At 37.4% G+C, this 17,319-nt stretch overlaps 1 protein-coding gene across 2 annotated transcripts in view; it reads left to right on the forward strand.

Annotated features, from left to right (window-relative positions):
- The first annotated feature begins 13,907 nt into the window (after nucleotides 1-13,907).
- Nucleotides 13,908-17,319, forward strand: part of LOC136833746 (neural-cadherin-like) — a 60,414-nt gene continuing 57,002 nt past the window's right edge. For both annotated transcript variants that reach the window (XM_067095971.1, XM_067095972.1), the window contains exon 1: nucleotides 13,908-15,251. In XM_067095971.1, coding sequence (XP_066952072.1) covers nucleotides 14,720-15,251 — 532 coding nt within the window. In that variant the 5' untranslated portion in view covers nucleotides 13,908-14,719. The remainder of the gene's footprint in view (nucleotides 15,252-17,319) is intronic.

A 17,319-nucleotide genomic window follows, 5' to 3' on the forward strand; every position in this document is an offset into this window, starting at 1 on the left:
TCATTAGGAATAATTTGAAGCCCTATAAGACAATGTAGTGATGAATATGCAGTGTTTAAAAAGGTCATTTCGTTGACAAATGCATATAAAAATTATATCCCCATAGGGAGTAGTTGCGATTGTTGCTAGAAAATGGGGTGAAATAATTACAGTTTTAAGTAGAATTATAATATATTAGTCAGTTTGATAATGTAGACTTCAATGTTTAACTCTTCCAGGTGCCTCCATCAGATACAGCATCACTGGTGGAAACCGAGATGGCCTCTTTACCATCGACCAGAAGACGGGGCTCATCACACTAGCGGCTGCGCTGGACTACGAACTCTATGACAAGGTAAATAAGGAACCTTTCTTTTTTTTCCTGCGTCAGACTCTTCAGTTGATATTGCTTCTTTGGAGGCTGAAATTTTATTTACTAACAACCGGTTGGCTGGCATTATTCTTATGATTTGTGGCAGGTCTTTCTGAACAAACGATCTGTGAAATTCACAGTACCTGTATGGCAAGGCCTCTTTACTTCCTGGAGGGTAATCTTTAACGTATTTCTACACATCTTTGCTCCGAGTGAGGTCAACTCCACTATCAATGGGGTGTCGTAGGAATGTTATAAAGAAACCGATTCATTATCTTAAATGTCTTATTTTTTCCCAATAAAAATGGAACATTTACGATACAAAAAAACCGTAGAAAGATGAAATATGAACCTGCCCCTGTTAAATTTAGTGTATCCAATTTCTCCTGGATATTTTTTCCTTCCTGTTTCTATCCAAATCACATCACTTTTGAATTTTCATGTTAATGGACCATTACGTAGTGTATTTTTTTCCATGTATCTCTATGGCTAGCAGGGAAACGGGGAAAACATCCCGGAAAAAATGGAAAAAAATTATTGGATAACATCCCCATGCCGCTTTCATCGGAACATAAATCGTGTGTTGGCAAACACATAAAAGTAGACATCAGTTTTGGATATCTAGTGCGGGGTTTTAAATCTCCTTTTGTTTCTGGCAAGGGCATGGGCATGCCCGAGAAAGGGGCTTTGCATGCCGGCGCTTCGTAATGCAACGAAGAGTGTAATTCTTTAGAAAAAAATTACTCATCTTGGCGTTTGAGTGGTGGTGGTGTCTAGAGAGACAGACAGAGGAAATAATCGAGAGAGGGAGAGCGTTATTTCCTTGTGATAGGTAACGTGGAATCACTGGATATCGTTAAAATAAAAAATACTTGTGAGTTTTTAACACTATCCTATGTATATAAAAGTCATACAATATTCATGCTGAATCACCAGAGCTTAGAAACTACGTAGTGGTCTATCTAATAATAATAATAATAATAATAATAATAATAAATATAATAATAGTGGGTACCGTGTCAGAGTGGTTTAGCTCATCGATGGACGGGTTAAGCAACATTAGGGCCGGTCTGTCGTTGGATGGGTAACCTCTCTCCTCTGCGTTAATTCCTTGGGAAAGGCTCTAATAATAATTATTGATGGGGTAAGGTCCAGCTATTGGTTAAATAGCAAAACTCAGCAATGATGGAAAGAAATTAAAGATTAAACGACAATGGCGTAAATGGAACCTCTGGCAACATAGGAGCTTTGTCCGGCAGCCAGGTATACAGCCCAGTGAGTGGGGGAGGACGTTTGGGTACTTTGGAGGTCGTCATCCAGCAACTGACCACCACAACGACAGTAACCAGCAACCACATACTTGAGCTATAGAGGCAAATCAAAAGCAACCCAACAGAAAGAGGATACAGAAGAAGATTGGTCAACTTCTGGAATGAGAGAAATAACACCCCTCAAACAGAACAGAGGCTGGCAGACCAAGTAAGACGAACTAAGAGCCGATACCACAGAAGATGACAGGAATGATGAGCTACCAAACAACGGCAGACGAGGAAATACTGAAGATGTAACAGAGATGTCGGATGAAACCAAGGATGAAAACAAGTAAAGTTAATGAAATAATGAGACTAATCCACACCACCAGTATCACATAAGCAAATAACCTGGCTTATGCAGGAGCAAGACTAGTAGTAGAACTCATGGGGATACAAACACCAACACCACCATCGCAACCAACCCAACAGAAACCAAAACAGCAACCGCCTAAGAAAAGGCACCTGGAAAAACAAATCATGGCAATGAGATCTGACTTGAGTAAACTGAAAGAGATGGCAGAAACAAGAAAACAAGGGAGGCACAAAGTACAGTGTAAGATCCAACAGAACAAACTCTTCGGAACCAACCAGAAAACAGTATACTAAGAGGGGAAGACAGCCACCAGGAAATTCCTGAAACCAAACCAAGAGACTGGGAAAACATATCCCGGTATCACACAACAAACATGCAACATGGCTCCAGGAAGTCAAGGCAGAAGAAATGAGGAAAATAAAAGACACCAACTGAAGAAAATGGCCAATTGGAAAGCCCCAGGTCCTGATGAAGTCCATGGATACTGGCAGAGCAACTCCAGCATTGTATCACAAACCACTGTGCCCAAATGGATGACCACTGGGAGAACATCCTTAGTACAGAAAGACAAGAACAAGGGAAATATAGCAAGTAACTACAGGCCTATCACCTGCTTACCAGTAATGTGGAAGTTACTAACAGGTATCATCAGTGAAAGGCTATGAGGATACAAACATCATCGCCCACCAACAGAAGGACTGCAGAAGGAAGTGTAGGGGCACAAACGACCAGCTCCTGATAGACAAAATGGTGATGAAGAATAGTAAGAGAAGGAGAACCAACCTAAGGACGGCATGGATTGACTACAAGAAAGCCTTCGACATCAGCTTCTTAAAAAATACAATGCGCAACTGGGATAAGACTAGCAGAGGTTAACATTAGGAGAGAGATCTCTCAAGGCGACTTACTGTACCCACTTACTCTTCGTAGTAGCCATGATTCCCGTGACAAAAGTTCTGCAGAAGATGGATACTGGGTACCTACTCAAGAAAGGAGGCAACAGAATTAACCATCTGATGTTCATGGACGACACCAAGCTATATGGTAAGAGCATCAAGGAGATAGATAATCCTAATCCAGACTGTAAGGATTGTATCTGGGGCATCAGGATGGAGTTTGGAATAAAAAAATGCACCTTGGTCAACATACAAAAAGGCAGTGACAAGGACTGAAGGGATAAAGCTACCAGACGGGAATAGCATCAAACACATGGATGAGACAGGATACAAATACCTGGGAATAATAGGAGAGGATATAAAGCACCAAGAGATGAAGGATGCAGAGACTTAAGCCGATACTCAAGTCAAAACTCAACACCGGAAACATGACGAAAGCCATAAACACATGGGCAGTACCAGTAATCAGATAAAGCGTGGGAGTAGTGGAGTGGACTCTGCAGCATAGACCAGAAAACTAGGAAACACATGACAATACACAAAGCACTACACCCAAGAGCAAATACAGACAGACTATACATAACATTAAAGGAAGGAGGGAGAGGTCTACTAAGCGTAGAGGACTGCATCAACATTGAGAACAGAGCACTCAAAACCAGTAAAGACGAGTGGCTAAAGGCTTGCATGGGAAGAAGGACTGATAAAAGTAGACGAAGACCCAGAAATATACAGAGACAGGAGAATGAAAAACAGAACAGAGGAATGGCACAGCAAAGCAGTGCACGGACAATACATGAGACAGACTAAAGAACTGGCCAACAGTGAAACATGGCAGTGGCTACAGAGGTAAGAACTCTAGAAGGAAACAGAAAGAATGCTAACAGCGACACAAGATCAGGCCCTAAGAACAAGATATGTCCAAAGAACAATAGATGGAAATAATATCTCACCCATATGCAGGAAGTGCAATATAAAAGACGAGACCAGAAACCACATAGCAAGAAAATGTCTGGTGCATGCACAGAGCCAATACAAAAAGAGTCATTATTTAGTAGCAAAAGCCCTCCACTGGAGCCTGTGCAAGAAACACCAGCTAGCTTGTAGTAATAAGTGGTACGATCAGGCAAAGATCCGCTGGGGATATGGTATCAGAACAGATAGGGTGATACATGCCAATAGACCAGACTTGACGCTGATTGACAAAATCAAGAAGAAAGTATCACTCATTGATGTCACAGTACCATGGGACACCAGAGTAAATGGGAAAGAAAGAGAAAAAATTGATAAGTATCAAGACCTGAAAATAGAAATAAGGATATGGGATATGCTAGTGAAAATTGTACCCATAATCATAGGAACACTAGGCACGATCCCAAGATCCCTGAAAAGGAACCTGGAAAAACAAGATGTTGAAGTAGCTCCAGGGCTCATGCAGGAGATTGTGGTATTAGAAAGTGACGGACACAAAAAAAAAAATGATACTAATGATAAGAAACCCAAACCTTACCAAGTGTAAATTGTAAATGATTTACTCTTTTCATATAATTCTAAATATAAGAGATGAAGAGGCGTAATCTGAACATGAATCATGAAGCACTTGAACATCCTGGTATCAAGACCACTTTACCTTATTTGCAAGAACATACCTTCATATTCACAGCACGAATCCTGTTGCATGTTAAGTATTCCTGAGATATTGCAATATTTAACCAGTCTCCGCTTTAATGACGCTGATTACCAAGCATAATAAATAATGAGATGATTGCTCTATGTTGAAGTTGGGATTCCTCGCTCACTGCGTATTAGTGAAGAAACCAATGTTCATTTCGTAGGCAACTGCGGGAACCCAGCAAAATGGATTAGAGAAATTGCTTTGCCAGGGAACCATTCGCTTAAATTCCTGGAATAGGAAGTAGTAATCGTGATGGAAGTAAGTCATTTATTTTAATGTGACTGGGTATGGGTGGCTAAGAGGATTGCTCTTAATGCATGTGTTATACAAACCTGCATACATACATGGAAACTATTATATTCCTCTTTCCGTCATCCTGAGGATATATATAAATTTATATATATATACATATATATATATATATGTGTGTATATATACATATACATATATATATATATATATATATATATATATATATATATATATATATATATATATATATATATATATACGAGTATATCCTCAGGATGACGGAAAGAGGAATATAATAGTTTCCAGGAAAGTTTCCCCTGGAAGGGAGAAAATGTGTCAGTTTCCTAATGATCATTATAAGTATTTTCGTGATGTCTTCTTGCTATCTGATACCAATATAAAATTTATTTTTATAGCTCTGATTATATATATATTATATATATATATATATATATATATATATATATATATATATTATATATATAAATATATACTGTATGTATATACATACACACATATATATATATATATATATATATATATATATATATATATATATATATATATATATATATATATATATACACATATATTTATGGTTTTACCTGTGAAGGAGCTTGAATTCTGAGCAGGGAAATTGCCTTTATGATTTTTCTAAGAAAATTATTCACCTACCGTGAGGAACTGTTTTTATCTGACTACTATTTTGGGTTCAGGCAACCATAACAGAAAAAGGAATGGGCTGAGGGCTTTACTCAAGGGAGAAGTTGCAGATATACACTTAGGTTCACTTTAAAATCACTTATATTTACATTAACAACAAAATCAAAAGAATGGTGAATAAATGGGGCAAGGAAACAGAGTCCTGCTAAATAACTAAATTATGTTGACAAATAATAGCTGAAGAATGTTGATGAAATCCACTTCAAGGGCACTGTAGGGTAACTGCAGTGGTTGGGACCACAGCAAGCAGGTCACAGTCAAAAGGAAGATTCCACAGCAAGCATCTCCGTCTGCTGTTGAGAATGCACGAGGTTATGTGATGGAAGAAACAGTGCAATCAAAGGAAAAATCGAGAAGTGCTCTGAAGGTGCCGAGGTGTCTCAATTTGCAACACTGGAAACACACGAGTTAAATTAATGCACTGCAATAATAAAGTCAGGTTTAACATGGAAATTTGCACCTTGAAAAATCAAATGGAAAATCATTGGAAGAATGATATGTGACTGATAAAGAAACGCCTCTGAACCAAGTACATTACCTTTGTTGGAACGTTGTCTTCACCGTAGATAAGAATAGAGGAGGAATTTAAGGGGCTTTCACTGGAAGAAATACCCGGGCTATGCAAGGTAGCCACATGTTCAGGGGTATGGCCCAGAAGGAAAGGGGTGGTCAAAGGGAGAGCTGCTTTGGTCTCTGCAGCCAAAATGCCTCTCTCTCTGTTTAGGTCACGTGGCCCCTCATATGGCCTTTGGTGGATTAACTCCCCACACTCTCTTGACACTCCATTTTCTATGATTGCACCCATGGACCTTTGGCACGCTGTTTTTGACCCGGTTAACCACATGGCAAGTCAAGGGCCACGTGGTAGGTTGGTTGTTATGGGCCTCAGAAACTCTTTCCTTAAATTAATCCTCTTCACCAACTCATCTTAGCCTATGGCAGAGATTTATCTCTAAGCGGCCTCATTCCTGGAACAGAGGTTTTCAGAGCAGTCACGGGTCCAAAGAAAGGGATTAAAGAGTGTTTAGGAAACAATAAGTTAGAGATTAAGAATGGGCAAATGTTTTCCATGGCCTTCGTGTCAGTCAGCAGTATGATGAAAAATGACTGTGCTTCTTTGAAAAGAATAAAACAATTCAAGTTTTACGTTAATTTTCTTAAAGGCATAAAGGTTATATTTTACTTTACTTCCTTCTGTAAAGCTTGGAGGGCGAGTTGGCTTGGATAGGGTGTCCCTTTGTAGTACTATATATATATATATATTATATATATATATATATATATATATATATATATATATATATATATATATATATATATAATGTGTGTGTGTGTGTTATTGAGTAGCCCGTTATAAGAAACCATCACTCACTGATGAATGGTAGTATTTAATCTGATGATTTTTAGTTTTCTGTAAAGGAAAACTATTGAGATGGCATTGTCCGTCCGTCCGCACTTTGTCTGGCCGCCCTTAGATCTTAAAAACTAGTGAGGCTAGAGGACTGGAAATTGGTATGTTGATCATCCATTCTCCAGTCATGAAACATACCAAATTGTAGCTCACTAGCTTCAGTAGTTTTTAAAGTTAGCCATAATTGTGCTTCTGGCAATGCAACAACACAGGCCACCACGGTCGGCTGAGAGTTTTATGGGCCGCGGCTCATACAGCATTGTAACGAGACCACCGAAAGGTAAAGATGTTTTCGGTGGCCTTGATTATATGCTGTACAGAAAACTCGATTGCGTCGAAGAAACTTCGGCGCATTTTTTACTTCTTGTTATTCAAGGTTAAAGTTAACCATAATCGTACTTATGGCACCGCTTTAGGTACCAACATGCCACCTCCTGACCGTGGCTGAGTTTCATGGGTCGTGGCTGAGTTTCATGGGCCGTGGGTTTCATACAGCATTGTATTATGGCTGATTGCTGTACTGTAATCGACGCATTATACGCTGTACAAAAAAGTCGATTGCGCCGAAGAAACTTCGGCGCATTTTTTACTTGTTAAATATTAAGGCTGATTGCTTGCTGTACTGTAATCGACGCTGGACGTAAAATTGATAAAAAATTTAATTTCTTGCTGAAGTGGATGACAATAATGGCTTGGAAGAGGTACCTGCGATGGTTTTTGTTTTTTGTACTTTAATATATTACTAAAAATTAGTGTTATGAAGCACAAGAGCTAGTTACAATAATTTTGTGTTACCTTAAGGTTTTCAAGACGTGGAAGAAAAATGTTAGGACGAATTTGGAATAATATTTAAAATCCCAGCTGGTCATAGAAGTCCTCCTTCCATGACACAATTCTGTCATAGTAAACCCTTTCAAAAGACGACATTTTCAAGAAATAACACAAAAGACAATTCTCTACGTTCTGAGCGATCCAAAACGACGGGACGAAGTTGACATACGGTCAGAATCACTCCACATGAAATGGCGAAATCATTATTCACGAGAAATCCTCGCATAAAGCACAAACGTTAGCAGACAAAACGTCACCAGCGCAAACTTTAATTTTATTATCCATGCGCCATTAATTTCTCCAGCGTTTATTTCCTTTACGTGCATTGCGAGAGCTTGGGAAACAATTCATGTGTGTTGCCAGTGAAGCAAAGGAAAGCAGCTTTAGGCCGCATGACTTAGCACATTATTACTTTAATATTCTTTTATTGCATGAATCATCCATAGTTTGCAGTTTGATTTAACCTGATTTTGAAAGCGATTGGCGTGCCACATTCTGTCTCTCTCATATATATATATATATATATATATATATATATATATATATATATATATATATATATATATATATATATATATATATATATATATATATATATATATATATATATATATATATATATATATATGTATGTATGATTATTTTTAAAGAATTACCTTTAATGAATTGTTTAACTGCATAATCAAACAACTAAAGATAGTTGTCCATAAAGCTGAAATTTGTCCATAAAGCTGAAATACGTATGAAAGCAAATTAGTATAATCGAAGTTTACTCTCAACTTAAGCAAATAATTAATTATTTTTTATCATAAATCTTTTTAAGCAAATAATTAATTACTGTTTATCATAAATCTTTTTTTTCCCCTTTTGGGATGGGGTTGTTAGTCTTGTCATACTGTTTTGATCACAACAGACGATAATCCTTACGCGAGTATACTTGTGTATTTGAGTGTGTCCCTGTGTAAGTGTATGGCTATGGGCATTCCATGCCTGTATTTATACACATAATTCTTGGGAATATGCAGCTTCAAAATTATTATTTTTTAACCCTTGAGGAAAAGAGTTTTCTCATCAACCATGGCCGTGGTCGTGTTAGCTGATAAATTATACTGAACAATGGTTGCATAATATATTTTGTCACACTTATTAATATTCTGTAATATTCCTGTAATACAACATTTTTTTGTGCTTACTACTGATAGTGACTGACATTTGTGTGTCCGCTACTCTTACGAAGCCAGTGTATTTTATTATTAGTAATAATAATTGTTACAAATTACCGAGAACTGCTTCAGGACAAGAAAATATCTGATATTAAATTTCTGATATTTTTAATTGACATATTATCTGTTACTGTGGGTCATTTTGATTACTGCCAGATTTTCAGAGAGATAGGCTACGAAGGCTTTTTTTAGAATACAGTAATAGCTACAAGGAGAAATACTTTATGCTCTCTGATAGCCTATGAAATGTTAAAAAAAATATGGAATTATTAGAGAAAATATTAATGAATGAAAAACTGATCCTTTGCAGTGATCATGGTTGAAAATCAATTTAGTAATTTTTCTTGCACATATATTTTGTTTCCACTATAAATTTCCCCCCTTGCTATTTTTGTCTTTCACCTCAGTTCTCGATGTGAAAGCGAGAAGCTCATTTCAATCTTTTGTTGGGCTTTTCTTTCTCCTCAGTTCGTTATAACTTTTCCCAGAATTAAGATGGAAAAGAGGGAAGATGTCAGAAGACAGTGACCTTTTTGCATTCAGTGATTAATGAACTGATTAAGAAAACCTTTTCATGTTCATGTTTCAGTAGTTTTGATCTGATACAGCCCCTGTTCATATAAAAACGGAATCTGAAAAGCAGTCTTCGACACACAAACACACACATGCACAGACACACACACACACACACATTATATATATATATATATATATATATATATATATATATATATATATATATATATATATGCCAATGCACATGTAGCATCTACAACTTACTATAAGTATTGCCAATAAGTTACAGCCACATGTGCTATGGCACTAGAAGAAAACGACGGAAAAAGTGCCAGAAAAGATATATATATATATATATATATATATATATATATATATATATATATATATATATATATATATATATATATATATATATATACATACAGGGGTGTTTCAAAATTAGAGCCTCTACAGCATAAACTAAAATTGATATGGACGAAAACAAAAGTAATTGAGAACAGGTATTTATTTATGTTTCTCTCTGAGTATTTAATATTTTGTGTGGCCTCCATCTGCCTGTACCACAGTCTGCATTCTTGAGGGGTATGATTTCAGCAAATCACTGAGACTCAAACTCCATTTCCCTGAGCACTTCGGTCACCTCTCTTTGCAGGTCGTCGAGGCTTTGTATACCATCATAGTTCACTGTGCGCACTTCAACACGATCCTTTAAGATACTACCAATGTTTTCACACACATTAAGGTCAGGGGAGCTACCTGGAAATTCACTTGACGAAAAGAAATCAATACCACGGTTTTGAAGCAGCTCCTGTGTCTGAAGAGCCTTGAAACATGGTGCCTTATCATCCAAAAATGTGACTTCTTCAACAGATAACACGTTTTCAGGATCTTTGAGGAAAGGAAATACGCCACCAGTAAGCACAGTTTCTCTGAAGTATTTGCCATTCCATGACTGTCCTTTTTCTGTGATGATCCACATTAACTGTTTGGCTGTGAAACAGAAAAATTCACAAACATTCAGGAAATTTGACAACTTGGCAATAGTGCACGTCATTGCTGATATCATCCAACTTTGCAGCCCAAATGATGTCATTTTTATGATTTGGCTTCCTGACTGTGTAAATGAAGAATTCATCTGATGCGGCAACATGGAGAAAGTCAGCTTCATCCCAATCTTTAAGAAATGAACCACAAAACCATGCACGGTCTTCTCTCTCTTGCTGAGTGATGTTGGGCTTGCTGATAACATGAAATGACTTGATACCAGATTTTCTCAACTCACGATATACAGCACTATAACTTCTCTTCTTTCCCCTTTTTGTTTCTAGTTCAAGCGCCAATTTATGTAAAGACTTTCTTGGTCTACCCACTGCCTCAGCTATGGTGTCTTTTGACTCCTGGGAAAGGACTTCAGACCTTCCAAGATTCTCACTCTTTTCACGATGACAGTCATATGGATTTTTGTTCCAGTTCCTTTTAACAAAGGATTCATCTCTTTTAATGTATTTAGCTATCCAGGAACGTGAAATGAAGGATGCGCCAGCATCCCTGGCCTCTGAAGGTTATAGCCCGGATTCGGTCAATCCATCTGATTTCCTCCGAGTCTTTAGCCATGGCTGTATCTGACTCCGTCACTCAGTCTGAAAATACAAGAAATGTAAAATGAAAAATAGCTTAATAGAAACTTAAAATAATGTACGTGGAGATAGGCTATAGCAGAAAACTTCATAACTTTCCATTTGTTCTGTGGAGGGGGCTCTAATTTCAAAAACACCCAGTATATATACAAATATATATATATATATATATATATATATATATATATATATATATATATATATATATATATATATATATATATATATATATATTATATATATATATATATATATATATATATATATATATATATATATATATGTGTGTGTGTATAAATGTGTGTGTGTGTGTGAGAGAGAGAGAGAGAGAGAAACCCTACCACTAATTACTCTGAAATTCCATTCCAGCACGAGCTCGTAGTTTCGGGCGAGGGCGGAGGCCAGGTGGTTCACACGATTGTGCAGGTGGCTGTGGCAGACGTGAATGACAATCCACCAGCCTTCACTAATCCAGATCCATACGTGACCGTCATCGAGGAGGACGATAGGCACCTCCCAACTACTCTTATAAAAGTAATTGTTCATATATAGTATCGTGAGCCTTTTTTCATATAACGGACTTTAGCATTCTCCAGTGTTTCTTGTAAATCACCTTGTCGCAAATTTGATGACTGTTAGAAATCGTTATTCTTGTTATTGTACTCCTTTTTTAGTAAAGTTAGTTTGGAATGACTTTTGTGGGATTATGATAACCTGGAACTGCACATGTATGTGGTCATTGTGGTAGGAGTATTAATATTAATGCTATATTTTTGAAGCTTTCACAGGTTTGCAAAAGATTAAAGGTTTACCATTTTGTTAGTTTTGCTGTGTGTGTGTGTAAATCCAGAGGCGTATTCTTGATGATGGGAACAGGTAGTGGATATTTATATATATGTATGTATGTATATGTATGTATGTATGCATAGACGATTCAAACTACTCCAACTTAAGTAATGATTAATGTTTTTAAGCTTTTTGTAGGGTTTCCTCCCCTCATAAATGAAGTATACTTGAACGTTTGTCAGACCCGAATATGTTTTATACAGCAGCACGGGTAAAGCTTATTTTTGCGAACATTTCTCGTGTAAATTAATTATTTATTCTTTATCACATACTACATCGCCTTCTATTGCTCATTATGTTAATGGGACGTTTTAGGAGTTCAGAGAGTCAAACTGGAAAAAAAGATCATTATTGCAACTATACGAGAAAGCATTGAAGAGAGAGAAGGCTCCAGTGTTCGAGAATAAAATTCCTGTAAGAATATTGAAGAAAGTTTACGTTCTGTTATTTATACTTCTTATCGGGATCAGTTTTCGGTTTTCTTTCATTTTAGGTCGAGGCCAATGACCCAGATCAGTCGGACGAGTCTGGGCTTTTATACACTTTGCGAGGAGATGGGATTGATGGTTACTCTCCAGAGGATGCCTTCTTTAAGATAAATCCACGTACGGGAGACCTTGTGCAGTTGAGAGTAAGTAAAGCCAGTGTTTAAGGATTCCTATCCCTTTACCTTATTACCCTTTTTTGCAATTTTCCCTGTTACCGTAATATGTTCGTATGAAAATTAAGATTATGTACATTTTAAGAAGTAATTTGAATATCACATTTCATGAAAGTTACTCTTGATTTAATAGTCCCTGGGCCATATAAAATACTTATATTTTTATGAAAGTCATTTGAATGTTTAATTTTTATAGAACGTTACTCTTGATTAATAGGCCCTCGACCGTGATCCGCCAAATGGGAAAAGAATATGGAAGTTGCGAGTCAAAGTCCAAGATGGTCAGGAACCATGGAAGATGGGAAAAGGACCCAAAGGAACGAAAAACACATCACTGAACTCTTGGGATCACTCGCCATCGTGGGACTATGAAAACGGGTTTCAAAATGACCAGCCCATTGAAAATGCTCTTGGAAGAGACGATGAAGTAACTAAACCTAACAAAAACGGTGGCTTTAAGTGGGACATTTCCAAAGTTCACGAAGATGAAATTAGGAGTAGACTGTGGGACACACAAGACAGTGGGTATGATCGGCTTGTATCGCTTCAAAATGGTGGGTCAAGTGCAAGAAAACACCCGTGGTCGCGAGAGAGAAACCATAAATATAAAACACGACCAGTCTTTTGGAAAAATTCAAATGACAGGCAACACTTTTGGAAATTCAAGGAAATAAGTTATAAAGATACCAAACAGTTATCCTGGAATGACCAAGCTAGGTTTGGTATTCCCAAGTCTGTATACAATTACAAGAATGAGGAAAACTCACATAAAAACAGCTGGGAACTCTCTAAGAGATTGAGAGGCGATAAAATAATGGATAAATGGGTCAGTAGGCCTGAATCCAAAGCAAGAGAAGGTGAAGAACGTGATGAAGAAACGGAATCGAGTTTCAGCAACAGGAGGCCCAATATTGGTGATCATACCTGGCAATTTAATCGGTTAAGAGATAGCCTTAGTGACTCGACCAGCAGGAGAACAGCAGATGGACAAGGAGCAAAATTTGAAAGTACAAACAAAGGAAGAGGTTTAGACGAACAAGGAATGAAGGACAGAATTTCACTCAGGAAGTCAAGATCAGGAGAGTTCATGGTTTCATCTCAAGACACTTCAAGTGCAGGTGGTGAAGAGGAAACCCTTGAACAGATCAGTGAATTGTCGACTTCAAGATTGAGCTCTCTTGCAGCTGTCAAAAACCAGAACACAGAGCCAACAGGTAATAAAGGAGATGTGAAAGAGATTTGGGCAAGTGATAGGGGAGGTCATCAAAAAAACTCTAAATCTAACAGACTTTTCCAAAAAGGTGATAGTACCTGCAAAGGTCAGATTTCTACATGTCACTTGATTCCTGAAGTGAAAGGTACGACACAGATCAGAGAGAACAGCCAGTCCTCATGGAGTAACAGTCTTAAGACAAGACTTAAATTCAGTGACGAAACAAAACAAAAAATTGAGAGCCACACCGATGAGTCGCCTAACTACCTCATTTCTGTTGACAAATTGAAGAATCCCTATATTTCGAGAAATGCCAATTTTAAACCTTTGACCTCAGATAGGGAAGTAATCGAGAGCCCTGATGATGGACAACTTGGACAAAAGTCTCGTTTTGTCAAAAAGACAAAGAGGTCTCTTTATGGGGTATTTAAAACAAAACGCAAAAGCAGTAGCATGCCATATGAAAGCCCCTCCGTTATTCAAGAGTTCATAGAATCTAAAGTGTCATCTTCCAATACAATGCATAATTTGGAACGCATACGAGAATCTGGGGACCAACTCAGATTTGATCATTTAAATGACATAAAGGAAAAGAACATTGAAATTTATCCCGTCCACTCTATAAGATATATAGAAGCTACTTCGATGTCACTTTCATTAAGTAATGACGCTAAAGACAGTCTACAACTTTAGCTCATCAGAGTAAAATTGACCCAGTGAGAAAAAGAGTCATTGCTGACAGTGGTCTACGTTCCACAGGTGCCACTGCAAATTCGACTACATTAAATGAATACTATCATAATCTTAAGTCAAACTTGTCAAAACCCACAGCATCACCAAAGCTACTTGAGCAGCCAATGGAAGGTTTCGCTCTCAGAGAATCTAGTGATACATTATCACAGAAAACGAGTGCACATACAAACAATAAATACCCAAGTTCTCTTGTAGGTCAGGCCCTAAACGAGAACCTTTTCTTAACGTCGAGTAATAAGAGAAATATTTCTTTACCCAAGACTGAAAACTTTCTCCCTGCTTTAATCGCAAGAAATCGACGGATCAGATCAAGCAGTCAAAGTTACAGGAAGCCAGGTGTCAGAAAGCGAGGGAGCAAATGGGTTTTGAAGAAGCCAAGAGGCAAAGGCTGGCTCTCGAGAGGGGCCAGAGACATAATGGATTCTCCTTTCGATATGTTTGACTTAGATGAGGAAGAGTGCTACGAGGCACCCCAGGTCAGTGGGTCGGTGACCGATGAGGCAGGGAATCACAAGGAAAATCCCGTCCATGAGGTGGAGATACTTGTGACAGTCATTGTCAAGGATATTAATGACAATGCGCCTATTTTCCCCAACGTAACGATGTTTGGAGAAGTGCAAGAAAATGGCCCTGTAGGTGAGTTGAGCAAATTCCCTTTAAATTTTGGTAATTTTTACAAAGTGTAATTTTACAGTTTTTCTGCTTAGAAAGCACAATTTTTATCTATCAGCAGATGACAAAAACTGGCTTGAGCAAAAATTACTTGTCAGCACGCATTAGATTGTACATTTAACATTGCAGTTCACATCTAGAAAAAATATTTAATATTTTATGTTCGAGAGAGCAATTTTTAGTTAGTTATCACAATTTTTTTACATTAAATAGAACTATTTCAGTAAAATTTGAAATGCGCATGGTATCCATCATCTGTGTCTTTATTTTGAATTTTTACAACGTTACGAACATTTTCATTGAAGATATCAGAAAATTGTTGTATCATGCCAGTTTGACTACAGTGCAAGAATAATACTACTATATGAAACCACAGTCTCTTTCTCACAGAAACACAGATACAATGCTGTTGTAATTAAAATTTATCTCTTTGCTGTCTGTGAAAAATAAATTACCCCTTCTCTCTCTCTCTCTCTCTCTCTCTCTCTCTCTCTCTCTCTCTCTCCAACAACAACAACGACTGTTTTCTGATGAATTTCAACAAGATTAACGAAGTAAAAACCACAAATATGTTTTAGTGTAAACTGTATAGCCACATCCAGCCTAGCTCGCAACCCTATTTGAGAAAGGACCCCAATTTATCAGGGACGGGGATTCCGCATAACTTCACTGCTTTTCTGGTATTTTTACTTAAAAATTCAGTTTCATAAAAACAAACAAAAAAAAGCTCTTCCAAAGACTAACGGAATTCTATTTCTTATTTTGCCCCTCCAGGAAACTTTCGAAACGAAAATAGTACAGTAGGATTAAAGTTGAACAGCCATGGCGTTCCCGGCGCCGGATTCAAAAGCTTTTCGATATGAGAGTTTTTGTCTCTTAAAACGAATCCCTTTTTATCCTTTTTCTCTTCCCTATCACAGGCTTCCCACTTTCACGGCTGCCGTAATTCTAGGTTTCAGCACCAGTTTTACTTTGGTTTTTTCTAAATCGACATTTTATAAAAATCAGCTGTGAAGTTTTGCTCTGAAGAAAATTGAGAATAAAACACTCGCTACCTCTTTTTAACTTTATAAACCGTTCTTTCTTGTACCAGTTAACAGTGCTGTTGAAAAGTGGCTTCACTTACTCATTATTTTTGAGAAGCGTTTTTGGATAGGCTTTACAGCAAAGCAATTTTTATGTTTGAGCATTTCGTGTTTATTAAGCTTGTGAGAGCGATTTAACTGCAGAATTTTCATCACAGATTTTTAAATATAAACTGACACCCAGAAGTACGAGTGAATTCCAGTTGGCTCTTGGTTTATATGGCGGAACACTACACACACACACACATATATATATGTGTATGTATGTATGTATGTATGTATGTGCGTGTGTGTGCTTAGTAACTTTTAACCAGACCTCTTCCCATCTGAGAAAAGGGGACTACTGAATGTGTTATCCTTCCCTCTCTTAGTAAATCTTTGGAAAATGGATGCTACCCACATACCCTTTTCCTTCTCGGTTACGACCCACCACAGCCAACTGATTGTCGGGTATATAATTCATTGTCAAAGTCAACAAAGTACAATCGGTTATTGAACAGAGTCTCCCCGTCCTCTCGGGACACCCGATCTGTAGATGGTGAGGAGGCTTGTACGTAATATCAACACTCCACAACTTCGTTTGTCACGTGCGGCAAATACTAACCATACAACTAAATTGCTTCGCTGAATTCTTATGAAGGTTAATATGATGGAAGGTGTGATTCAGGGAAGCAAACCCAGTAAATTATTTGCGCTTTTAGATTTTGTCCGTTTCTAAGAAAAGAGAGCGGGAGAGTTGTGTGTGCATTACGAATCAAATATAAAGTCTGGAATGAAAGGGATTAAAATGACTATCCCATTGCGAGGGAAAGAGCAGACGAGGAAATTATTGTGGTCAGAAATTTATGCAGCAGCATTTTGCAACTATTTGGGCACTGAAAGCATTGAATGATTGAATATCTGAAAACATTTACTTTTGAAGAGTAAATACTTTCGTTTCTAATATC

Source organism: Macrobrachium rosenbergii, chromosome 52 (assembly GCF_040412425.1).
Source record: "Macrobrachium rosenbergii isolate ZJJX-2024 chromosome 52, ASM4041242v1, whole genome shotgun sequence".
Taxonomy (NCBI): domain Eukaryota; kingdom Metazoa; phylum Arthropoda; class Malacostraca; order Decapoda; family Palaemonidae; genus Macrobrachium; species Macrobrachium rosenbergii.